We start from the raw sequence: 27,742 nt of genomic DNA on the forward strand, positions 1-27,742 counted from the left end.
TTTTGGAATTCAGTTGTTCCATCCTCCAGTTCACTAATTGTAGCTTCTGTCTCTTTAGATCTACCATTGTAGGTATCCACTGTTTTTTCCATTTTTTCTTCTTTGTCCTTCACTCCCACAAGTTCTGTGATTTGTTTTTTCAGATTTTCTATTTCTTCTTTTTGTTCAGCCCATATCTTCTTCATGTCCTCCCTCAATTTATTGATTTGGTTTTTGAAGAGTTTTTCCATTTCTGTTCGTATATTCAGCATTAGTTGTCTCAGCTCCTGTATCTCATTTGAACTATTGGTTTGTTCCTTTGATTGGGCCATATCTTCAATTTTCCGAGCGTCATCCATTATTTTCTGCTGGTGTCTGGGCATTTGATCAGATCTCCCTGGGTGTGGGACCCAGCTGGTTGAAAGGTTTTTCTGTGGAATCTCTGGGCTCTGTTTTTCTTTTCCTGCCCAGTAGGTGGCGCTCGTGGCTGTCGTTTGTCTGCGGGGCAGTCGGCCCGGGAAACCGCGCGTGGAGGCGGGGGTCGCTGGCCGTGGCTTGGGGGAGTGCCGGTCCAAATTGCCCAGCTGGCCCGAGACGCCAAGCGTGACGGGAGGGCCCCGCTATCCAATGTTCCCAGTCAGACCGGGGAGCCACGTGCGTGGAGGGGACCCCAGACGCCAGCCACCCCAGCCGGGAAAACGTGCACCCCTCGGGTATCTCACAGCAGTGGATTCTCCCTACCCGTTCAGCCGTTCCAGAATGGGGTACGCTGTCTTTTTTGGTCTCTGTCGTGACTCCGGGAGCTGTTTTGTATTGTTTCTGTTTCTTTAGTTGCTTTTCTGGAGGAGGAACTAAGACCCGCGCGTCTTACTAAGCCGCCATCTTCTCCGGAAGTGCTTTTTCTGTAAATTTTATAGCAAAAGGAGGTCATGGTAAGTGAGTGTATTTACTACATACTCCATTCTTTTGAGAACAGTGAATATCATAGGCTAGAGGTTATATACAAGTAATTTGGAAGCACCCATGATGTCTAAAATAAAACCCAATTTTTACAGAAATAATAAAATGCCAAAATTGCTCTCGTATATTAGAATTAAAAAAAATAGATACCTAGAACTATACTAAACATAAAGTATAGTAGTGAATATTGTTTATAAAGCTCATTTCTGTCCTAGATTCTTGTTAACAAATCTCAATTCAGGATTTTTATCAGTTGCCTCTTCCACACTCTCAGTGATTTGTTAGTGGCCTCTCAGTTGCCATGGGGGAATTTAGATTCAATATTTATCTTTTTTTTTGAGATAGTATTGGTTTTTATTAATATGTCCCAGCACACCACAGTGCTAGGCACGTAGAGCTTTTAAAATATCTTTTTAATGGCTTTGAATTGTACTAAAAAATAATTATCTTTTAAATTCCTATGTAATGATTGGACATATGTTATATGAGCTTGGCTTTTTAGAAAAGTAGTACAGAAATTTCACTGTGACAAATTAGTAAACTACAGAGGACAGTAAATACAGCAAATGCAAATAAGTCCAACTGAAAAAGCTTTGCAGTTACATTGGTTTATTAAAAATACTTTGCAGATTTTTTCTCTTGGATGAAAATACCCTAATACCAAAACCTTGGTCATATTCTTGATAATGGATGATTTTTCCTTTATGTTCTTGGAGTTCTTTCTAATTTACTCAGCTGTATTTCTTGGAGCTACTGACCTGAAGCAACATCAAACATTTCTTTGGCTAGTAAACACTTGGGATGCTCATTTTTTTCCTTTTGCTTTCTTAAGAAATCTTTTATTTTCTAATTATAGCAAATTAAATTTAGAGGAGAGCAGTCAAAATGAAAGGGTAATAGCCATGGACATAGTAAAAATAAAAGTTTAAAAATAAAGTTTTAAAAATAAACAACTTATTTTTAAATAATTAAGTTTACTGGTTACAGAATTTTACATGTGCTCATTATAAAAATTTAGGCATCACAAAAAATGCACACTGTGGAAAGTAAAAGTCCCCTGTAATCCCACAGCAAAAAATGCTCTTTATTAACATTTTAGATTATATTCTTTTTTATATTTTTCAAAAATAGTTTTAGTTTTTTAAAGCTCAAAATTTATTAACTGAAAGGAAAACCTGAGAAACATTAAAAGACAGGTTGAAGATCTAAGGAGTTGAGAAGTTGTTTCAAAATGTACTTTAAATAAAGAAGATTAATAGAATGAAGCCAAGCTTAAGAGTATACACAGGAAAATTCCTAACTGGTGAACTTTTGTTGTATTTGAGACAGTGAGAGAAATTGGGAAAATGACAGAAGACATTTGAGTTGGACAAAACCCTGGAGATTTGGGCAGAACTCTGAAGGTGTTCTGCAAAAAATAATCTAACACCAATCTTAAATCTGATGACCCTACTTATTTGACCTACGGATCAGAGAATAGATAATTATAAATGCCTGAAGAAGAGAATTATTTACAGATTAACAAAAATTAAGGTATTTCTTAGTGCTTTGTATGTGACCTTTGTGCTGCCTTTTTCCCAGGAGAATCCAAAGAGAACATGGTTTCTTCAGCATCCTTCTGAGAACATGGTTACAGTTTATTTTTTCTTAAAAACAACAACAACGTAAACTTAACTGTTTCTAGATTTGCAAGTATGTGCGTGTGTGTGAATGCTGGTAGGCAGTAGGTTGTGGGAAATAATTTTTTAAATCCTTTTCAAGCACCATTTTAAATTTCTGTAAATACCAATCTGAAACCTGTCTAAGTTTTAGCGAATGTCACATGCTTCCTATTCGTTAGGAGTAATTTTTAATGTAGTATCTACAAGTAGAGAGAAACTACATCTAGTGTTCTTGGATATAGAACACTTTTTTTGTATCCTTTGTGAAATCTGAAGGGGAAAATTCAGCAAAAAAAAAAAAATACTATTCCCTAAATTCATAATGTATGGGGTCAGTGAACTCAGATTACATAATTTCAATGCTAGGTTTAAAAATAGCTATTATATTTACAATAGGGACAGTATTTAAATATGGGATATTCTTATTTATCAAAGTTTAGCCTTTATTATGGTTATATAGGATTATATTTTACCAAAGGTCTTCCAGTAGGAAATAAAGGAACTAGTAAAGGAAATATAAATGCATTTCTATGCACAAATATTAATTGTCTAATATATAAGCCCATAGGAAGTTTTATACCAGTTTTATTACTACTTAATGCTCATCTATTTATTTTCCATCTTCTGTTTTCAGCTTGAGACCTTGAGAATTTGACACTATTATGTAATCAAACAATATGATCTAGGGGAAGATCACAGAGTTGGCGATTGAATATCTGTCATTAATCAACTGTGTGACCTTGGGTCACCTACCTGACTACTATGTGCCATAAGGTCCTCATCTTAAAAATGGGTGCAATATTATCTGTCACAGGATTCTAATGAGGACATCATAAGTAATATAGTAGTACTTTGAAAAGTTAAGGGTAGGAGTCGGTCCCCTCCCCGCGGCAAAACAGTTGTTGCTCCTCAGGGCGGAGCCGGGGTTTCCCCTCAGTGGCTGCCGCTGCCACCGCAGCTGCTGCCAGCCGAGCTTCGCCGCGGTGATGGCCCATGGCCACAATGCAGTTTATGTTGCTTTTTAGTCATCAGGGAAAGCTGCGACTGCAGAAATGGTATGTCCCACTGTCAGACAAAGAGAAGAAAAAGATCACAAGGGAACTTGTTCAAACTGTTTTAGCACGTAAACCTAAAACGTGCAGCTTTCTTGAGTGGTGAGATAAGAAGATTGTTTACAAAAGATATGCTAGTCTGTATTTTTGCTGTGCTATTGAGGATCAGGGCAATGAACTAATTACCCTGGAAATTATTCATCATTATGTGGAATTACTTGACAAGTATTCTGGCAGTGTGTGTGAAGTTGATATCATCTTTAATTTTGAGAAGGCTTACTTTATTTTGGATGAGTTTCTCTTGGGAGGGGAAATTCAGGAAACATTCAAGAAAAATGTCCTCAAGGCCATTGAGCAGGCAGATCTCCTGCAGGAGCCATGCCATGAATATTTTAATGTCCCTGTGTACTAAATGACTACTCATCGTGTATGCAGAATTTCACAGAGAAAATAGGGAACTGATATTCTTATGAAAGAAAATATCCTCAGCTTGGTGACACTGGTTATCTTGTGCAATAGTAATAGATTATATCAGAACCAATACCCTTACAATTGTATTTTCTCTTGTCCCCATCCCTTACCTTTTTTTGTTTTATTTTCATTTGATATGTGATTGTATTAGTTAGGGTTCTCTAGAGAAACAGAATCAACAGGAAACACTCACAAATATAAAATTTATAAAATTGTCTCACGTAACCATGGGAATGCAGAGTCCAGAATCCTCAGGGCAGTCTGTGAAGCCAGTGATTCCGATGGAGGGTCTGGATGAACTCCACAGGAGAGGCTCGCTGGCGGTAGCAGGAAGAGAGCCTTTGTCTTCTGAATCCTCCTTAAAAGCCTTCCAGTGATGAGATTAAGCATCACTCATTGCAGAAGACACTCCCCTTTGGCTGATTACAAATGGAATCAGCTGTGGATGCAGCTGACGTGATCATGATCTAATTCTATGAAATGTCCTCATTGCAACAGACAGGCCAGCACTTGCCCAACCAGACAAACAGTGCCACTATTTGGCTAAGTTGACACATTAACCTGACTATGACAGTCCACCCCTTGTCAAATTGGCAGCTATACATAATACCTTAATCCATACCTAATTTCTAAATAAAAAACAATAAAACGCACATTTTTTTCTTTCACCTTACAATACTCAACTGTCCTGCATATAACTGGAAGCACATTAAATCTCTCCAGAATAGGGTGCAGTCCTTGGGTAATATCCATTCTTAAACTTGATATCTTACAACTAAATAATATAACATGAACAAAACAGCATTTCAGTCCTCATTTCTGTAACTGATCGTAGTTCATATTTATCACTACCTTCTTCCACTACCCATTCCATATTCCCTTTATCCTCAGCAAGCACTTCAGCTGGCCGTGGTTCTTTGCCTGGTGGGGTGACCCAAACCTTCATTCCTGAAGTTTCAGAGCCATTGGTAGTCCTGCCTGGATAGGGTTGTCACAGTTTTCCATTGATTTTAATCACATGGCATGGTAGTACTAAAAGATGCCTTAGGGGATCTCCTATATTCCAAGAAAACTCTTCTTTACCTCCATTGTGTAGTTGCAGTCCTATTTTCCCCTGATACTCAGGGTCGGTCACCCCAGGCAATAATGTAATCTGCTTCTTGGTTTGTTGATCCAGGGGCATGAGTAGCCCAAAGTGACCAGGTGGTGGTCTTTGATTCCAGTTCAATGGAATCATTGTTTCTCCTGGTGGAAGCACTCCCCGTTTTGGAACTAAAACCTGTAGACCAGCAGAGTTCAGGGTTGCAGGGACAGGAAGCAAAAATTTTCCTAGTGGATTACTAGGGGTAATAGCGAGTAGTGCTACTCCCATTTCCACATCTTGGTTCCTGGACCCATGGATCCTGGCTATGGGAGAAAGAGCACCATACAGCAGACACTGATTCAAAGCATAAACAACTTCCTGGAGAACATTATCCCAGCCCTTCAAGGTATTGCCACCTAGTTGGCATCATAATTGATTTTTCAAAAGGCCATTCCACTGTTCTATCAATTGAGCTGCTTCTGGATGATGGGGAACATGTTAAGACCAGACAACTCCATGAGCATGTGTCCATTCCTGCTCTTCATTTGCTGTGAAGTGTGTTCCTTGACCAGAAGCAATGCTGTGTGGAATACCATGATGATGGATAAGGTATTTTGTAAGCCCATGGATAGTAGTTTTGGCAGAAGCATTGAGTGCAGGGAAAGCAAACCCATATCCAGAGTATGTGTCTATTCCGGTTAGAACAAATCACTGCCCCTTCCATGAAGGGACTCATCCAATGTAATCAACCTGCCACCATGTATAGTGGCTGATCACCTCAGGGAAGGTTGTTGGAACACAGAAACCTGGAAAGAAGGCCACCAGAGATCACCCTGTGCCTTCCCGCATAAGAAAGAACCTCATTTGAAAGTTAGCTGCCTTTCCTCTGAAGAACTAACAAAATAAATCCCCTTTTATTAAAAGCCAATGCATCTCTGGTGTATTGCGTTCCAGCAGCTAGCAAACTAAAACAGTGATCTTGATATGGTTTTTTCCTGTTTGCAACTGATTTAATTTCTTCTTGAAAAAAATAGGGGCTGAATGTTTTGAGTAATGTTTCAACTTACACACCTGTATGTTATCATTAATCTGTGATTACTCTTAAAAGAAGAAATGTTTACCATAGGAAAAATAGCTGGAATGCTAGATCCAAATAAATAGTGCCCTAATATGTAGTATGGTTTAGTCTTCAAATATTGATATAGTTTAAAAAAATTAAAACTATATTTAGTATATCACATTCTGTATGAGTTAATGTATCACATGAAAGCATAAGTGGGAATAATACAAGAAGTTAATTTTTAGGGTAAAACATTCTCAGTCTTAGGAATTTTGTCATGCCACATTTATCACTTTTGTACTTTATAATAGTATCAAACAATCCCTTTAAGAACTATCAGAAAACTGTCAAAAAAGCATCTTATGCACTATCTATTGCTCAATAGTAAGTAACTCTTCCAAAGTACCAATACTGATTTTATTTGTTAAAATTTAAATATTCTGTTTAAATACCTAAATACTTAAATTTTACTAGTTACAGTTTATAATTTACTTAAGTTTTCATTTAAGTAATTAGAGTTTAGTTAAACTATGGTTTTATATTTCAGGATATTAAAACCTTTAATATTGATCATTATTCTGTGTATACTTTTTTTTTTTTTTAACATGGGCAGGCACCGGGAATCGAACCTGGGTCTCTGGCATGCAGGCGAGAACTCTGCCACTGAGCCACCATTGCCCCTGTGTATATTTTATTTTTTTATTAATTTTTAAATTAAAAAAATATATAACTGCAAACGCAAACATTCTTAACTTTTTTTTGTTTCTTTTTTTGTCACATTCTTAACTTTTGATCATTCCGTTCTACATATATAATCAGTAATTCACAATATTATCACATAGTTGCATATTCATCATCATGATCATTTCTTAGAACATTTGCATCAATTCAGAAAGAAATAAAAAGACAACAGAAAAAAATTCATACATACCATACCCCTTATCCCTCCCTTTCACTGATCAATAGCATTTCAATCTAAATTTATTTTAACATTTGTGTATACTTTTGATAAAACATGCAGCATTGTATTTTAAAAAGAAAAGTACCAAATAATTCATTGTATATATCAAGAGAGTATAAAGTCTGAGTTAAATAACATGATTAAACAATAAATTCAAAAGATGCTCAAACCTGCTTACCATCAAAAGACCTATGAAAATACATGCTGGCTAAACTTCGTATTAGGCAGGTATATAGATAAGCTATTTCCATCCTTACCATTCTCATCATAATGCACTGTGTTTGAAGCACATGGATGGGGCTATCAAATGAGAAATTTGATGACACTGAGAAACGTTGGCCTTTCATTTCCATTTTTTCCTTCACCACCACCCCATTCACTTCCTCCCTGCAGTATATTATTCATATGGTTTTAATTGCTGCATAAATATACACTGTCTCATGCCTGTTTGCTTTGGATGCTGTGTGCTGAGCTGTAACAAGATGTTGCTTATTTTGTTATCTGTATATAGCTGCTTGCTTTAAAGTAGTCGATTCTGAAATAGCTTTCCTCGCACGTCTAAAATAAAAGCATTGCATATAAAAAATGTTAAGGATATTATATAATCACTATGATAAAATTATTAGGTGTAAAAATAATTATAGATAAAACCTGTTTTTTATTGGAATGTCTTGGCACCATCTGGTGGAAATGTAATGAGTTGTATAGCAGTAGTTTTTTTTGCAGAAGATATTTAGTACAGGTAACATTTTAAGACTAGGAGAGCCCTTATAGTCCATTTAGTTCAGTAATTTGAAAACTATTTTGTGGTGCTTTGGGTTCTGGAGAGAGGCTTCAGGCTCTGCTTTAAGGGAAGAGGACGCTTATCCATAGTTCTCCAAGATCCCTTCCTTCAACCAAAGCGTTTAGGCTTTATTCAGTTTTTTATATAGCATGTCATTGTAAGTTTTCATTTGAAAAAATAATTCATCTACTTACAAAGTTTGAAAATGACAAATCTAGACCAACTTTATCTTTGTACAGATGAGAAAATAAAAATTTAGAAAGATTAAGAGATTTGTTCAAGGACACATCTGAGGCATAAGGTCTCCAGTCTAGAAATAGCCTTTCTCCAAAGGATAGTAGTGCTATCTAATCCCTTCATTTCTGATTTTAGTAATTTGAGTCTTCTGTGTTTTTTTTCTTAGTCAGTCTAGGCAAAGTTTGCCAATTTGTTGACCTTTTGAGAGCATCAATTTTATTTTTGTCAATTTTCTGTATAGTTTTTCAATTATCTGCTTCATTTATTTCCACTTTAATCTTTATGATTTCCTTTCTTAGTTCCACTTTAATCTTTATGATTTCCTTCCCTCCCCTTGCTTTAAGTTTATCTTGCTCTTCCATTTTCATTTCTTAAGATGGAACTTTAGAATATTGATTCTAGACCTTTCTTTTTTTTTGATATTGGTGTTTATAGCTATAAATTTCCTTCCAATCACTGCTTCAGCTGCATTCCATATGTTTCTATATGTTGTGTTTTCTTTTATGTTCAGCTTAAACTATTTTATAATTTTTCTTGTAAGTTTTTCTTTGCCCCATTGGTTATCTGGGAGTGTGTTGTTTAATTTCCTCATATTTGTTAATTTCCCAAGTTAATTTTTGTTGCTGACTTCTAGTCGTTCAAAAACATATACTTTTTATGATTTCAAACCTGTTACATATAATGAGGCTTTTTATGGCCTAGCATATATTCTGGAAATATTTCATGTGCCCTTTAGAAGAAAATATATTCTACTGTTGTTGGGTGTAATATATTCTATAGAGGTCTATTAGGTCTAGTAAATTTATAGTGTTGGTCAACTCTTCTATATCCTTGTTGATATTCTGCCTAGTTCTATTCATATTTGAAAGTGTATTATTGACTTCTCCAACTATTTATTGTTGAATTGTGTCTGTCTTCAATTTTGTCCATTTTGCTTCATGTATTTTGGAGCTCTGTTGTTAGGTGCATATATGTTAATAATTGTTATGTCTTCCTGATGTATTGGCTCTTTTATCATTATAAATTGCAGGAAAATGTGACTGTTTTCACAGTATGGTAGGTTTGTTTTTCTCTGCATTCAGGGACAAGGAGCCTTGAAATTCTCTCTCTGGTGGCTCCAGAGAGGGCACTTGGACATGCACACAGTCTTCCAGACTGCCAGGGATGAGTGTGATTTTATTTTTAAGCCTGGCTTCCTAAGAGTCACTCTGGGTCAGAGTAGCTTTTTTTTCAGTCAGTGTTTGGTGAGAGGTTCTGCTTAAGCCCTCTGATCCAGTAAGTGTCATGGCTCTTTGCTGAATGCTTCTGAGTGGATATACACTTGTGTTTGGCTTGTGCACAGGCTTCTGGCCCCCAGGGATGAATGTGACCCAAGAAGGGCTCTTCTTGGCTCTCTCTTTCCCTGGTTCTTTCTGTTAAACTTCTGGCTGGTGTGCTGTTTCACTTGTTGGAACTGTTATGTCAACTGCCAGTCCGCTCTGAATTACTCACCACCAGGATATCCATTATTTTTGACAATGTCCTTAGGCTCAAACTTCTTCATCCTCTGTTCCAAATAAAGTCAGTCCCCTCAGGCAGAGATGCAGAGCTTATTGTCTTTATGACCTGTCTCCCCACTTTGGGGCAGAACCTCTGTGTCACTGCACTGGAGCTGGGGCCAGGGAGAGTGACATTCTTCTTCCATGACACCTCTGTTCTATGGGTGGGTGCCAGGGTGAGAGACAGTAGTCCCTGATCTTCTGGCTTGCCCCTCCTCATATGCAACCTTTCCCCTGTAAACAAACTGGGGCAGAGGTGATTGGGGTCTCAGTATTCTTCGCCTGTCACACCTGGGGTAGAACCCTACATTCTGAGTGAGAACTGGTGGGGAAGGGAAGCCTCAGTCCTCTCACTTGTGCCTGTCCAGAATAGTGCTTTCACAACACTGGGCTGGGAAGGATGACAGGCAGAAAGCTTGCCCCTCTCAAACCGAAATCCTAGTCTAGGAGTCTGGGAGCTGTGGGACAGGGAGCTCCCATCATCTTGGCTGCACACGCCTGCCAAGCTGCCATCACATGGAGATAGGGTAGAAGGGAATGGGTTATGGTTCACATGCCACAGATTTAGTTGATTTTCTTGAATAAATGTTTCCTCCCTTCCTATATGCCCTTAGGACAATTTCCAGAGACTTTAAATAGTTGTTTCAGTTATTTTTACCAGTTTGATGGTTGTTTCACTGGCAAGAGTAGAGTGTCCAGTGTGCTTCTTTTATCACCTTTCCAGAAGTCCCACCCCTTATTGGTTATTTTTTAAAACTGGGAGTAGGTATTATGTACTAAAGGGGACCTCCATGAAATAAGGCTTCTATGACTAGACCAACATTATATCCTTGTTAACAAGTTAGAAACCCAAGTTTGGAGGTTTTGGATTTTTCAATGTTTCTTTAAAAGGAATATATCAAAGTATTGTTTTCAATTTAGTGTAATTCACCAAAATTTTATTGACCTCCTCCCTTGGAATATCAGTTTTATGGTGAGTGATATTTGTTTTGCTTTTTATGTTTTGAAACCCTGAGACACATTATTTCGGGTTATCAGAATATCCCATAGATAATATAGTTTGGTAATTAAAGCAGAGAACTGATAGTCCAATTTCTTTCCTCCCCAGCCCCCAATCTCATTTTCTGTACCAACTTAGGGTATATTAGCAATCATTTAGCTGCTAAATTGGTTCATTCTGCTGCAAAATGGAACTAATAGTGCTTCACAAGGGTGTTGTGAAACTTAATGAATATTGCTGAATTGTTTTATGTGAAAACTGCAGTATTTTTATTTAAAATTTTATATTTCTTAGATTTAAAATGCACCTATTAAATAAGGGCTTGTATAAACATATAGAACTATTTTAATATAGTGTGTATATATATATATCCAAATGGAAGAAAGTATTAAAATGATTATAGTGTTGATTTATTGGGAAATTATGATTTTCTAGTTAGAAAGTATTGTTTTATACAATTGATTTTCATAAAGGCTAATGCTCTGTTGTAGGGAAAAAATTTTAAAAGTTAGAATAAAGTATCATTATACCAGGTCTTCTTAATAATATATAATCTTAAGAATCATATGCAATTTGAGACATATATATATATATATATATATAACTTATTTTCTTAATTACAGCCAAAGCTATGATATTGGAAAGATGGATAAGAGCTCTGTTGCACCAGAAATGCTGGTAAGGATCATGTTAAATATTTAAATATTTCAGAAGTAGGTTGAAGAAATACAGTTTACATTATTCTCATAAAATTTAAGTAATCTATCTCTGTTTGTGAGTAGTTTATCCACTGTGCATGTTATTTGACATCTCTGTTCTTTAGTTTCCTCATCTGCAAAATTGATATTCTAATAGAATATATACTAATATAACTCTTCCCCATGAGTTAATATATGTAAAGCACTTAGAGCAATATTTGACTATATAAGTTTTAGCCTTTATTATTGCACGTTTTAAAAGTCCAGGTTTTTCCCAACTATCCAGATAGAACATACTTCAGTGTAGAAGGTAATTTCAATATTTAAACAAGCAAAACATGATTATATAAATATATCTGGTGGAAAATGGATTATATGCCATACGAAAATGGATTTCTTCTTGAAATATCTATCCTTATTTCTTACTATTGCAATATATCAATAAAACTTCTCAGTATCTATATTATATATTGAGCACTGTGATAGATGGGGAATAAAAGAAGTATAAAACGTAGTCTCTGCCCTTAAGGAGTTTGGTTTTGAATGATAAAACTAATACAGTGAAATAATTGGCGGAAATAAATCAAACTGTGTACTACTGACCTGAACTATGTAGAAAGGCATACAGAAAGGGGAAATATCAAGGTAGTTGAAGAAGCCGTCTGGCAGGAGACAGGTCTTGAAAGGTAGCTGCGTCCAAACTTTTAGAAAAGAGGAAAAAGGAGATTCCAGGGAGAGATCTAGATGAAAAAAATAACTGGAGAAGCAAATAAGGATGGAAGATACAATACAAACCTGACTGGAATGGCGTACCCATATGGTGAAATATGATGAGGTAATTATGAAGTAGTTTTTTTCATGATAGCAATACTACATTGAAGTCTAATTAAATACAGTAAACTGCACAAATCTTAAGGAAATACTTGATGAATTTTAATATATGTATATAGTTGTGTAAATCACCACACAAGTCAAAATACCGAAATTTCCAACTCCTTTAAAAGTTCCCTTGTACCTCTTTCCAGTTAATAGCAACCCTTCGAAAATAAAGCCACTATTCTGACTTCTCAATACAAACTAGTCTTGGCTGTTCTTGCACTTTGTATAAATGGAATTCATGTAGTTTGTATTGCTTTATATCTGGCCTCTTTTACGTAACATAACAGTTTTATGATTCATCAATTTTCTTATGTCTTTCTGATTATTTGATCCTTTTACTACTGTAAAATAGCTTCAGTCCTTCTCAGAGATGCCATATTTACTCTATAAAAGCCCTCTGAGGGAGTTTATAAGTTCTAAAAGCACTGACAATAATAATAATGATATTCAGTATTTTTATATGTTTCATTTGATCCATCTTAGTTTTTGAATTATAAAACTCAGGGGCATGGCACCCTACATGACATTTCTCTAGATTCACAGAGCCCTAAAATGCTTAACATATTTTCAAAATTATTAGATCACCTTTGCCTGATTTTGCTTTCTTCATCATTATTCTTAGATTAGAGAAGTTGTAGGTTCAAAGAAAAATCATGTAAAAATACAGTATTCCCATATACCCCTCTATATTAACACTTTGCATTAGTGTAGTATCCTTGTTATGTTGATGAAAAAATATTAAAACTGTACTATTAATTATAGTCCATGGTTTACATTAGGGTTTATTTTTTTCTATAGACCACCTTATTATTAACACCTTGCATTAGTGTGGTACATTTTACAATTAATAAAAGAACATTTTTTTAAAAATTGTACAAGCAACTATGATCCATCATTTAAAATAGGGTTCACTATGTTGTACAACCCTATGTTTTATCTTTTAATTTTTATTCTAGTAACATATATATGACCTAAAATTTCCCCCTTTTAATTACATTCATATATGTAATTCGTTGCTGTTAATTACACTCACAATGTTGTGCTACCATCACCACTGTCCATTTCTAAATCTATAATCAAGTTAAATACAGAAGTTCTGTACAAATTAAACATTAATTGCCCATTTTTTACCGCCAGCACATGCCCAGTTAGAACCTATATTCTAGATTCTAACTCTATGAGATTGTTTATTCTAATTATTTCATATCAGTGAAATCATGCAATATTTGTGCTTTTGTGTCTGGCTCATTTCAATTAGAATGATGTCCTTAAGGTTCATCCATGTTGTGGCATGAACCAGAACTTCATTCCTTTTTTTTTCCATGCATGGGCTTGAAATTGAACCTGGTCTTCTGCATGGCAGGTGAGAATTCTGTAACTGAATGACCTGTACGCCCTCACTTCATTTATTATTTTTTTATTTTATTTTTTTAAATACCAAAAAACACCAAGTAAACGCAAACATTCTTATTTTGATCATTCCCTTCTGCATATATAATCAGTAATTCACAATCATCACATCATTGCATATTCATCATCATGATCATTTCTTGGAACGTTTGCATCTATTCGGAAAAAGAAATTAAACGAAAACAGAAAAAAAAATTATACACACCATAACCCTTACTCCTCCATTTCATTGATCACTAGCATTTCAAAATAAATTTATTTTAACATTTGTTCCCCCTATTATTTACTTTTATTCCATATATTCTACTCGTCAGTTGACAAGGTAGATGAAAGGAGCATCAGACACAAGGTTTTCACAGTCACACAGTCACATTGTGAAGACTATATCATTATACAATCATCTTCAAGAAACATGGCTACTGGAACACAGCTCTACATTTTCAGGCAGTTCCCTCCAGCCTCTCCATTACATCTTGAATAACAAGGTGACATCTACTTAATGCATAAGAATAACCTCCAGGATAACTTCTCAACTCTGTTTGGAATCTCTCAGCCATTGACATTTTGTCTCATTTCACTCTTCCCCCTTTTGGTCGAGAAGGTTTTCTCAATCCCTTGATGCTGAGGCTCAGCTCATTCTAGGGTTTTTTTTTTTTTTTTTTTTGTCAATTCCTTGATGCTGAGTCTCAGCTCATTCTAAGATTTCTGCCCCACATTGCCAGTAAGGTCCACGTCCCTGGGAGTCATGTCCCACGTAGACAGAAGGAGGGTGGTGAGTTTGTTTGTTGTGTTGGCTGGAGAGAGAGGCCACATCTGAGAAACAAAAGAGGTTCTCTTGGGGGTGACTCTTAGGCCTAATTTTAAGTAGGCTTGATGTATCCTTTGTGGGGTTAAGTTTGATATGAACAAACCCCAAGACTGGGGGCTCAACCTATAGCTTTGGTTGGCCACACTGCTTATGAGAATATCAAGAATTCAAGTTGCAGAAGTTGAATTTTCCCCTGTTCTCACCATTCTCCAAAGGGGACTTTGCAAATACTTTTTTATTCACTGTTCAAATCACTCTGGGATTTATCGGGGCATGTCTCTGAACAAACCAACAAAATCTCATGTCCTACTCAAGGTTCCATGTACTTATGGTGTTCAATTAAGCTGTCTAGATAAGTTATATTAGGAAATGCACTAGTTGAAATACAAATTTTGTACCAAATAAACATTTTTTGCTTTAGTCTCACACATAAGTTGAAATTTTAAAATATTAATTGCCATCTAGTTTCAGCACCCTGCAGTAATGACATTCCTTTGTTCTTCCTCATGCAAAAACATTTTAAAAATTTGTACATTTAGTCATTATCATTATACACTCTAGGCATTCCGAGATTTTACCATCTCAATCTTTATCATCTGTCTTTCTTTCTGATTGCATTTGTGCCCCCAGCTCTCCTCCCTCTATCATTCTCACATTCAGCTTCATTCAGTGTTTTAACATTATTGTATTACAGTTAGGTAGTATTGTGCTGTCCATTTCTGAGTTTTTACATTCAGTCCTGTTGCACAATCTGTATCCCTTCAGCTAAAATTAGCCAATATCTTACCCTATTTCTGTCTCCTGATGATATCTGTTACCAATGAAATTCTCCAAGTTTATTCACTAATGTCAATTCATATCAGTGAGACCATACAGTATTTGTCCTTTTGTTTCTGGCTAATCTCACTCAGCATAATGTCCTTAAGGTCCATCCATGTTGTTACATACTTCATAACTTTATTCTGTCTTATAGCTGCATAATATTCCATCGTATGTATATACCACAGTTTGTTTAGCCACTTATCTGTTGATGGACATTTTGGCTGTTTCCATCTCTTCGCAATTTTAAATAATGCTTCTGTAAAAATTGGTGTGCAGGTGTCCATTTGTGTCCTTGCCCTCATGTCCTCTGAGTAGACACCTTGCAATGGTATTGCCGGGTCATATGGCAATTCTATATTTAGCTTCCTGAGGAACCTCCAAACTGTCTTCCACAGCGATTGTACCAGTTGACATTCCCACCAACAGTGGATAAGTGTGTCTTTTTCTGCACATCCTCTCCAGCACTTGCTGTTTTCTGTTTGATTGATAATGGACATTCTGGTGGGTGTGAGATGATATCTCGTTGTTTTGATTTGCATTTCTCTAATAGCCAGGGAAGTTGAGCATGTCTTCATGTGCCTTTTGGCCATTTGTATTTCCTCTTCTGAGAAGTATCTGTTCAAGTCTTTTGCCCATTTTGTAATTAGGTTGGCTGTCTTTTGTTGTTGAGTTGAACAATCTCTTTATAAATTCTGGATACTAGACCTTTATCTGATATATTGTTTCCAAATATTGTCTCCCATTGTGTAGGCTGTCTTTTTACTTTCTTGATGAAGTTCTTTGATGCGCAATAGTGTTTAATTTTGAGGAGTCCCATGTATTTCTTTCTTTCTTCAATGCTCTTGCTTTGGGTGTAAGGTCTAGAAAACCAGCTCTGACTATAAGATTTATAAGAAATTTCCCTACATTTTCTTCTAACAGTTTTATGGTCTTAGATCTAATGTTTTAGTCTTTGATCGATTTTGAGTTAATTTTTGTATAGGGTGTGAGATATGGGTCCTCTTTCATTCTTTTGCATATGGATATCCAGTTCTTTAGGCACCATTTATTGAAGAGACTGTTCTGTCCTAGGTGAGCTGGCTTGACTGCTTTATCAAAGATCAATTGTCCATAGATGAGAGGGTCTATATCTGAACACTCTATTCAATTCCGTTGGTCAATATATCTGTCTTTATGCCAGTACCATGCTGTTTTGATCAATGTAGTTTCATAATACGCCTTAAAGTCAGGTAGCACAAGACCTCCGACTTCATTTTTTTTTTCTCGGGATACTTTTAGCTATTCGGGGCACCCTGCCCTTCCAAATAAATTTGGTTATTGGTTTTTCTAGTTCTGAAAAGTAACTTTTTGGGATTTTAATTGGTATTGCATTGAATCTGTAAATCAATTTAAGTAGAATTGACATCTTAACTATATTTAGTCTTCCAATCAATGAACATCATATGCCCTTCCATCTATTTGGGTCTTGTGTTATTTCTTTGAACAATTTCTCGTAGTTGTCTTTGTCTAGGTCTTTTGTCTTGTTAGTTTAATTTATTCCTAAATATTTTTTTCTTTTGGTTGCAATTGTAAATGGAATTCTCTTCTTGATTTCCGTCTCAGATTCTTCATTACTAGTGTATAGAAACACTGCACATTTTTTAGTGTTGATGTTGTAACTTGCTACTTTGCTGTACTCATTTATTAGCTCTAGTAGTTTTGCTGTGGATTTTTCGGGGTTTTTGACATATAGTATTATATCATCTGCAAACAGTGAGAGTTTTACTTCTTCCTTTCCAATTTTGATGCCTTGTATTTCTTTTTCTTGTCTAATTGGTCTGGCTAAAACTTCCAACACAATATTGAATAGCAGTGGTGATAGTGGACATCCTTGTCTTGTTCCTGATCTTAGGGGAAAGTTTTCAGTTTTTCCCCATTGAGGATGATGTTAGGTGTGAGTTTTTCATATATTCCCTTTATCATTTTGAGGAAGTTCCCTTCTGTTCCTATCCTTTGAAGTGTTTTCAACAGGAAAGGATGTTAAATTTTGTCAGATGCCTTTTCTGCATCAATCGAGATGATCATGTGGTTTTTCTGCTTTGATTTGTTGATATGGTGTATTACATTAACTGATTTTCTTATGTTGAACCATCCTTGCATACCTGGGATGAATCCTACTTGGTCATGATGTACAGTTCTTTTAATATGTTGTTCGATTTGATTTGCTAGAATGTTGAGGATTTTTGCATCTATATTCATTAGAGAGATTGGTCTGTAGTTTTCTTTTTTTTGTAATATATTTGTCTGGCTTTGGTATGAGGGTGATGTCGGCTTCATAGAATGAGTTAGGTAACTTTCCGTCCTCTTCAATTTTTTTGAAGAGTTTGAGCAGGAGTGGTACTAATTCTTTCTGGAATGTTTGGTAGAATTCACATATGAAGCCATCTGGTCCTGCACGTTTCTTTTTGGGGAGCTTCTTAATGACTGATTCAATTTCTTTACTTTTGATTGGTTTTTTGAGTCAAAGTTGGTGGTTCATGCCTTTCTAGAAAGTTGTCCATTTCATTGACATTGTCGTATTTATTAGCATAAAATTGTTAATAGTATCCTGTCATTGCTTCCTTTATTTTTGTGGGTCAGTGGTTATGTCTCCTCTTCCATTTCTGGTTTTGTTTATTTGCATCCTCTCTCTTCTTCTTTTTCTCAATCTTGCTAAGGGTACATCAATCTTACTGATTTTCTCATAAAACCAGCTTCTGGTTTTGTTGATTTTCTCAGTTGTTTTCATATTCTCAATTTCATTTATTTCTGCTTTAATCCTCATTATTTCTTTCTTTTTGCTTGCTTTGGGTTAGTTTACCATTCTTTCTCTACTTCTTCCATGTGGACAGTTAATTCCTCAATTTGTACCCTTTCTTGTTTTTTGTAACAGGCATTTAGGGCAATAAATTTCGCTCTTAGCACTGCCTTTGCTGCTTCCCATAAGGTTTGATATGTTGTGTTTTCATTTTCATTTGCCTTGAGATATTTACTGATTTCTCTTGTAATTTCTTCCTTGACACACTGGTTGTTTAAGAATGTGTTGTTGAGCCTGCACATATTTGTGGATTCTTTGGCCCTCTGCCTATTATTGATTTCCAACTTCATTCCTTTATGATCTGAGAAAGTGTTTTGTATGATTTCAGTCTTTTTAAATTTATTGAGACTTGCTCTGTGACCCAGCTTATGGTCTATCCTTGGGAATGATCCATGAGCACTTGAGAAAAAGGTGTATCCTGCTATTGTGGGGTGTAATGTTGTATAAATGTCTGTTAAGTCTAGCTCATTTATTGTATTATTCAAATTCTCTATTTCTTTATTGATCCTCTGTGTAAATGTTCTGTCCATTGATGAGAGTGGGAAATTGAAGTCTCCAACTATTATATAGAGGTGTCTATTTCTCTTTGCAGTGTTTTTAGTGTTTGCTGCATGTATTTTTGGAGCATTCTGGCTTGGTGTATAAATATTTATGATTGTTATGACTTGCTGAATTGTTCCTTTTATTTATACATAGTGTCCTTATTTGTATCTTTTAACTGCTTTACATTAGAAGTCTGATTTGTTGGATATTGGTATAGCTACTCTTGCTCTTTTCTGGTTGTTATTTGCATGAAATATCTTTTCCCAACTTTTCACTTTCAACCTATATTTATCCTTGCATCTAAGATGTGTTTCCTGTAGACAGCATATAGATGGGTCCTGTTTTTTAATCCATTCTGCCTGTCTATATCTGTTGATTCGGAAGTTTAATCCATTGACATTTAGTTTTATTACTGTACAGGTAGTACTTTCTTCTACCATTTTGCCTTTTGTATTTTATATGTCATATATAATTTTCCTTCTTTTTACCGTTACTCATAGTCTTCATTTCTACATTCTTCTCCACACCTCTCTCTTCTGTCTTTTTGTATCTGTCTCTAGTGCTCCCTTTGGTATTTCTTACAGAGTTGGTCTCTTGGTCACAAATTCTCTCAGTGATTTTTTTGTCTGAAAGTGTTTTAATTTCCCCCTCATTTTTGAAGGACTATTTTGCTGGATATAGAATTCTTGGTTGGCAGTTTTTCTCATTTAGCAATTTAAATATATCATCCCACTGTCTTCTTGCCTCCATGGTTTCTTCTGAGAAATCTACATGTAGTCTTATTAGGCTTCCCTTGTTTGTGATTAATGTTTTTCTCTTGCTGCTTTCAAGATTCTCTCTTTCTCGTTCACATCTGACATTCTGATTAGTAAATGTCTTGGAGTACGTCTATTTGGATCTATTCTCTTTGGAGTATGCTACACTTCTTCGATCTGTAATTTTAAGTCTTTCATAAGAGTTAGGAAATTTTCACTGATAATTTCCTCCATTAGTTTTTCTCCTTCTCTTCTCCTTCTGGGACACCCACAACACGTTTATTCATGCACTTCATATTGTCATTCATTTCCCTGAGTTCCTGCTCGTATTTTTCCTTTTTTTCCCTATATTTTCTTTTACTTGTCGGATTTCAGAGGTTCTGTCCTCTAGTTCACTAATCCTATCTTCTGCCTCTCGAAATCTAACATTGTAGGTTTCCATTGTTTTTTGCATCTCTTCTACTGTGTCTTTCATTTCCATAAGTTCTGTGATTTTTTTTTGACTTTTGATTTCTTCTTTTTCTTCATTCCTTGCCTTGTTTATATCCTCCCTCAATTCATTGATTTGGTTTTTGATGAGGTTTTCCATGTCTATTCATATATTCTGAATTCATTGCTGCAACTCCTGTATCTCATTTGAATTGTTGGTTTGTTCCTTTGACTGGGCCATATCTTCAATTTTCCTGGTGTGATTTGTTATTTTTTGCTGGTCTCTAGGCATTCAATTACCTTAATTAGTTTATTCTGGAGATTGTTTCTCTTCTTTTATGTAGGGTTTTCTTGCTGAATGAATTTGTTGTCTGTCTGTTCTTTGACATTCAGTTCAGCTTTTTCTGAACCTCTAGCTTAGGTTTTGTTTAACAGAGGAAAAATTTTCAGTTGTTGTTTTCTTGTTTCTTGCCCTGCCTTTATGGTGCCTTTTTCCCCCCACCCTTAGATGGGTCTACTTAGGTATTATCGATCCCAACCAGATTTTCCCAGAGCAAACTGGCCTCCTGTCAGGAGGAAAGAGTCACTGGCATCAGTTTTCCCTGAGGGTGAGACCCAGCAGGTTAAAAAGTCTTTCCTGTGAACCCTCTGGACTTGGTTTTTCTTATCCTGCCCAGTATGTGGCGCTTATCTGCCTGCAGGTCCCACCAGCATAAGATGATGTGGTACCTTTAACTTTGGCATACTCTCCTTGCTGAGGGCATGGTGGAGATAGAGGAGATGTTGTAGGCTGGTTTTAATGGCTTCAAATTACCAAGCCCTGGTGTCTGAATTCCTTGAGGGAGGGATTCCACCTGATTTGGGCTTCTCCCCACCCCCTGGGGAAGGCACAGACTCCAGAACAGCCTTCAAACAAGCTTGTTTCTGCCTATGCCTGGGGCAGTTGTAGCCTGAGAAGTCCTGCCGCTGTATCCAAAGGCAGTCCAGCCTTTGTAGAAACACAGCCACAAAAACCTCAGTTTCTTTTTTTTTTTTTCTTTTTCCATCAGCCCTGCCCCCCTGGCACCTGGGCAAAAATGAGCGACCTCTGCTTTGACCAGGTTCATCTGAGCTGGCGGCCTATTTTTCGTTGTCAGAATTTGTTAATTAATTCCACAGTTGGCGTTTGGTTGCCCTCAGCCTTTGCTGCTGGTCAAGTCTCTTTCCTTTCCCCTCTGGGAAGCAACCTGTGCGGGTGGGGTGCCAGCTGCCCCAGCTTGGAGAACTCACGCTTCGGTGTGGGCTCGCAGCTGGTCTAGCTCATCCAGACTGGGGTATGCTGTATTTTTGGGCACTGATGTGGCCCCAGGAGCTGTTCTGTATTGTTCCTGGTCATTTAGTAGCTGTTCTGGAAGACCAACTAAATCGCACACTTAGCTAAGCTGCCATCTTGGCACCTCTTCCTCACTTCATTTATTTTTAATGCTGAATATGTTCTATTGAACATATATACCACATTGTGTTTATCTATTTATCAGTTGAGGGACACTGGGGTTGCTTCCATCTTTTGGCAATTGTGAGTAATGCCAGTGTGAACATCAGTGTGCGAATAACTGTTCAAATCCCTGTTTGAATTCTTTGGGGAATATACCTAGAAGTCAGATTGCCAGATCATATGATAATGCCATACTTAGCTTTCTGATGAACTGCTAAACTGTCTTCCATAGCAGTTGCACCATTTTATATTCATACCAGCAGTGAATGAGCGTTCCTGTTTCTTCACATACTCTGCAACACATGTAGTTTTGTGTTTTTTTAATTGTAGTCATCCTAGTGGGTGTGAAATGTCATCTCATTGTGGTTTTGATTTGTATTTCCCTAATAGTTAATAACGATGAGCATCTTTTCATATGCATTTTAGCTATTGTGTATTCTCTTTGGAGAAATGTCTATTTAAGCCTTTTGCTCATTTTTAGATTGGATTGTTTGTCTTTTTGTTAAGTTGTAGGAATTCTTTTACATAATTCTGGATACTAAACCCTTATCAGATATATGGTTTCCAAATATTTTTTCCCATTGACTAGATTGTCTTCTTACTTTTGTGATAAAGTCTGATTCACGAAAGTTTTTAATTTTAATCAGATGGTATAGATACCATTTATTTATTTTTCCTTTTGTTCTTTGTGCTTTAGGTGTAAAGTCTAAGAAACTATTGCTTAACAAAAGATACTGAAGTTACTTCCCTACATTTTGTTTTAGTGGTTTTATAGTCCTGGTTCTTTTATTTAGTTCTTTCATCCATTTTGAGTTTATTTTTATATATAGTGTGAGATAGGGGTCCTCCTTCATTCTTTTGCATTTGTATATCCAGTTCTCCCAGCACTGTTAGTTGAAGAGACTGTTACTCCAAAAATCAGTTGGTCATAGACGTAATGGTCTATTTCTGAGTTCTCAGTTCGATTCCCTTGGTCCATATATCAATCCTAGTGCCAGTCACTTTGCTGTTACCACTGGCTTTGTAATAAGCTTTAAATTCAGGAAGTGTGAGTACTCCAACTTCATTTCTTTTTTTTTTTTTCATGGGCAAGCACTGGGAATTGAATCCGGGTTTTGGGCATGGCAGGCGAGAACTCTGCCACTGAGCCACTGTGGCCTGCCCAACCTCAGTCCTTTTCAGGATTCTCTTTGGCTGTTCGGGTCCTTTACCATTCCAAGTGTATTTGATAACTGGATTTTTGATTTCTGCAAAGTGGGCTGTTAGAAATTTTATTGGGATTGCATTGAATCTATAAATCACTTTGGGTGGAATTGACATTAACAATTTTTAGTCTTTCAATCCATGAACATGGAATGTTGTTCCATTCATTTAGATCTTTCATTTCTTTTAGCAAAGTTCTATAGTTTTGCATGTGTAAGTCCTTTACATCCTTGGTTAAAGTTATACCTAAATATCTGATTCTTTTAGTTCCTATTATAAATGGAATCTTTTCTTGATTTCTGCTTTGGAGTGCTCATTTCTAATGTACAGAACACTACTGATGTTTGTGTGTTGATCTTGTACCCTGCCTCTTTGCTGAATTTGTTTATTAACTCTAGTAGCATTGTTACATATTTTTCAGTTTCTTAGAGATAGATTCTTCACTGAAGTATTTTCAAAAGGGAACTTTACTTCTGTTAAATCTGTCCATGCTGACTAGAAGAATTAATCCCTTTATCAATGCAGAACTGTCTAGGGAAACTCACTTGATATGGTGATACTGTATTCATTTTAAAACTTAGCTAAGTTGAGGAAAAAAATCCTCTTTATAGAAAAGGATATCTTATCCTATTGAAATGATAGTATGTGTGCCTTTTGCCTTTGGCCCTCTTCATTAGTCCCAATTAGAGTGTAAAGAATTTGATAGAGGGAACAATGTTACCTATTCAATAGATGGTAAGCCAGTTAAATTAAATTGAATTTTGTTCTGCCACGGTTTCCTTATTTTTAAAGTGGGAATGATAAAATATTTTAATGTTAAAACAGTGTTTGGACATTAATTATATTAACACAATTATATTAAATTTAAATAATCCAGTAATACAACTTCTACTATAAAATTCTTATACAATATATTTGATGTGGGTAACATGATGAAATATATCCAAAGACTATGTGGTTACTTGAGGAAGTAATATTTCATAATGATAACCTGTGTTTGAGGAGATAACTGTCACTGTAAGTGCTAGTCAGCTGTTATATTGCAGTTTAACCCTAAACTATATTTTTTTATTCTATTTTGAATTACAGGCTAAAGTTCTACGGTTACTAGCCACCGTGTACCTGGACTGGAATGACAGAGAATATTATGAGAAGGCTCTTAGAGCTGTAAACCTGGCAAACAAGGTATAAGAGGTTTTATCTTTTGAATAGTAGCTTAATGAAACTTCATAAAGCTTTGACTCATGTTTTGAAACCCAGTTTAGAAATTTGCGTCAGTATTCCTGTATTTTAACAATAGATGATTACAATCTATTCTATAGCACAGAAAGGAAAAGTAAATGTCTCAGGAACAATAGGTATTTTGAAAAGCCTATGGTTTGCATGAGGCAAAAAGGGTTCTCTTTCCTGTGAATTTTAGGATAAAGTAGTAAATGATGATAAAGTAGGCAGATAATGGGATTTAGTTAAAAAAATCTTCAGAGGTGTGCTCAGCTCATATGCATATATACATACAAAGATACAGATACAAAGATAAATATATATGTGTTTCTGGACAATGACCACTGTTAGACAGACTGATGACACTTTAAGAAAGATTCAGTTAGGATCAATGTGCTTTCCTTAGAAAATCAAATATACTGATACATTTTAGAGAACTTTTTTCTCAACAAGCTTGTAAACAGAAAGAGGTCTTTTAAATACGTAGTTTAATTTACCAGAATAGTAAATTCCCCAAATATACAATTTACTTGAATTACTTTACTTCAAAATTTATGTCAGGTGGATGGAGTTAATTAATGCTGCAATAAAACCCACTCTTATTTAACAATGAAATTTTAAAATTATGATTTAGACATTAGCATTTTCAAAAGTTAATTTTTTTTTTTATTTGCTAAGATGTAATTCTAAATAAAAAACATGGACTAAGACACCTCTGGAATGTAGCATACTACATTATGCTTTATGGCTTCTTGCCTGCATGTCACTTTGCTCACTGGATGCAGAAATTGCAATTCTAATAGCAGTAATTGTTCACATGCAATACTCATGACCCATCGTATTTGATAATGTAATCAGTGATCCTGGGCATACTCATAGTAGGTGTAGTAGGCTTTCAATGGCAATATACACTTTTAAAAGTTTTATTGGAAATAATTTTAAAATTATAGAAAGGTTGCAAGAGTAAGGATAGTTCAAAGAACACACACACATATATATGTATATATATAAACAAATAACCAACAAATTTATAACATGTTTTCTCTCCAGTGTAGTATTTAGGATGAGGTATTGCATTTAGTTGTCATGTCTTTTTAGTCTCCTGTAATCTGGAATATTTTCACAGCTTGTCTGACTTCTGTGCCATTGACGTTTTACAAAAATACAGTACCAATCCAACTTTTTTTATTGTATAGTATAAAATATATACAAAGCAAACAAATAAAAACGCAATAGTTTTCAAAGCACTCTTCAACAAGTGTTTACAGGACAGATCCGAGTTTGTCATGGGCTACCATATGATCCGCTCAAATTTTTCCTTCTCCAGAATATAGGAGGCTGGAAGGCTTAAATACTTTTTTATCATCACAATCGATTTTTTCCTTCTTTTTTTTTTTGTAAACAATAACATATATACAAAAAAGCTATAAATTTCCAAGCGTAGCACCACAATTAGTTGCAGAACACATTTCAGACTTTGACATGGGTTACAGTTTCACAATTTTAGGTTTTTAGCTCTGCTCTAAAATATTGAAAACTAAAAGAGACATCAATTTAATGATTTAGCATTCATATTCACTTGTTAAGTCCTATCTTCTGTGTATAATTTCACCATCCCCTTTGATCTTTCCCTACCTCTTTTTAGAGTTGTTTGGGCTATGGCAATTCTAAATTTATGATATTGGAAGGGTCTGTCAAAAATATGGGGTAGGGAGATGGAACTATCTGATGTTCTTGAGAGGCTGGGCTTGGTTTCAGGACTTAACTGGACCAGGGACCTGTCTGGAGACTGTAGATTTCTGGAAAGTTATTCTAGTGCCTGGAACCTTGTGGAATCTTATATATTGCCCTAGGTGTTCTTTAAGATTGACTGGAATGGTCTTGGTTGGGGGTTAGCTATCTTGTTTTCTTAATGTAATTTTTTAGTTTCTTTTTTTTTAGTAGAGAAATTGTGGGTTTACAGAACCAATCATGCATAGAATACCAGGATTCCTATATTATTAACATCTTTCATTGGTGTGGTATGTATTTGTTGCAGTTGATGAAAGCATATATTTAGAGCTGTACTATTAACTATAGTCCATGGTTTAAGTTAGGATTCATTGTTTCTGTTGTGCAATTCCTTGGATTAAAAAAATTTATTCTAGTACCATATATACAACCTAAAATTTCTCCTTTTAGTCACATTCAGATATATATTTCAGTGCTGTTAATTGCATTCACAATGTTGTGCTACCATCACCACCATCCATTACCAAAATATTTCCAATATTCCAAATTAAAACTCTGTACATTTTAAGTTTGACTACCTGATCCCTATTCCCACTCTGTCCCCTGGTCACCTATATTCTAGATTCTGACTCTACAAGTTTGCTTATTCTCATATCAGTGAGATCATACAATATTTGTCTTTTGTGTTTGGCTTATTTCACTCTAAATTATGTCTTTGAAGTTCATCTATGTTGTTTCAGAACTTCATTCCTTTTTTTGACTAAATGATGTTCCATTGGGGGCATATACCACATTTTGTTTCTCCGTTTCTCGGTTGATTGACACGTGTGTTGCTTCCTTCTTTTGGCAAATGTGAATACTACCACTATAAATATTCATATACAAATATCTCTTTCAGTCTGTGTTTTGAATTTTTTTAGCTATATACCTAGAAGTGGGATTACTAAACTTTCTGAGGTACCACCAAACTGTCTTCCACAGTGGCTACCCAATTTTATATTTCCACCAGCAATTAATAAATGTTCCAATTTCTCTAAATCCTCTCCAGCATTTATGATTTTCTGTTCTAGTAATAGTAGCCATTCTAGACAGTGTGAAATGGTATATTTTTCTGGTTTTGATTTGCATTTCCCTGATGGCTAATGATGTTGAGTATTTTCAGGTGCTTTTTTTTCTGTTTGTATATCTCCTTTGGAAAGATATTTGTAGAAGTCCTTTGCCCATTTTTAAATTGGGTTGTTTGTCTTTTTTGTTGTTGAATTGAAAGATCCTTTGATATGTTCTAGATATTAAACTCTTATAAGATATGTGGTTTCCAAATATTTTTTCCACTTGTGGAGGTTGTCATTTTACTTTCATGATAAAGTTCTTTGAGGCTCAAAAGATTTTAATTTTGATGAGGTTCCATTTGTCTGCTTTTTCTTTTAATGCTTGTGCTTTGGGTAAAATCTAAGAACCTTTGCTTAACACAAGATCCTGAAGATGCTTCCCTCCATTTTCTTCTAGGAGTTTAATAGTTCTGGCTCTGGCTCTTAAATATTTAAGTTTTTGATCCATTTTGAGTTTTTTTATGTGTGTGTGTGGAGGGGGACTTTTAAAAAAGAGGAATTTAATAAGTTACATCTTTACAGTTCTAAGCCTATAAACATGTCCAAACTAAGGGATCTGGGGAAGGATACCTTAATTCAAAGAAGGCCATTGGGTCTGCAACACCTCTGTAAGCTGGGAAGACACGTGGCTGGCATCTGCTGGTCCTTTGCTCCTGAGCTCCATACTTTCAGTCTCTATTCCTTTGGAGGTTCCTTACTTTTTGTTCTCCAGGGCTGACTTTCATCTCTTGGCTTCCCTTGGCTCTGTCCACATTCTGGCTTGCTTAACGTCTCATGATGTTGTCTGTTGGTCTCCAAGATCTCTAAACGTCTGTGTCTCTCTTCTACAAGTGTCAGAATCTGTGTCAGCTCTTCTCTGAAGTTTCTGTCTGTGCTGTCATTTTCTTTCGGCTCTGCCCTTTCTGCTCTTTGAGTTGATTTTTGAATGTGGTGTGAGGTAGGTGTCCTCTTTCATTCTTTTGCAGGTGGAGACCCAGTTTTCCTAATACCATTTGTTGAAGAGACTACTCTTTCTTTTTTTGTTTTTTTTTTTGATA

The 27,742-nt window shown here is 35.7% G+C and overlaps 1 protein-coding gene and 1 pseudogene across 3 annotated transcripts in view; both read left to right on the plus strand.

Moving 5' to 3' along the window:
- The window catches only part of TEX11 (testis expressed 11), a 483,245-nt gene that overhangs the window by 146,973 nt on the left and 308,530 nt on the right, over positions 1–27,742 (plus strand). For all 3 annotated transcript variants that reach the window (XM_077147058.1, XM_077147060.1, XM_077147059.1), the window contains exons 10-11: positions 11,411–11,465; positions 23,734–23,829. In XM_077147058.1, coding sequence (XP_077003173.1) covers positions 11,411–11,465; positions 23,734–23,829 — 151 coding nt within the window. The remainder of the gene's footprint in view (positions 1–11,410; positions 11,466–23,733; positions 23,830–27,742) is intronic.
- On the plus strand, positions 3,603–4,072 carry LOC143671195 (AP-1 complex subunit sigma-2 pseudogene; annotated as a pseudogene).

Source organism: Tamandua tetradactyla, chromosome X, assembly GCF_023851605.1.
Source record: "Tamandua tetradactyla isolate mTamTet1 chromosome X, mTamTet1.pri, whole genome shotgun sequence".
NCBI lineage: Eukaryota > Metazoa > Chordata > Mammalia > Pilosa > Myrmecophagidae > Tamandua > Tamandua tetradactyla.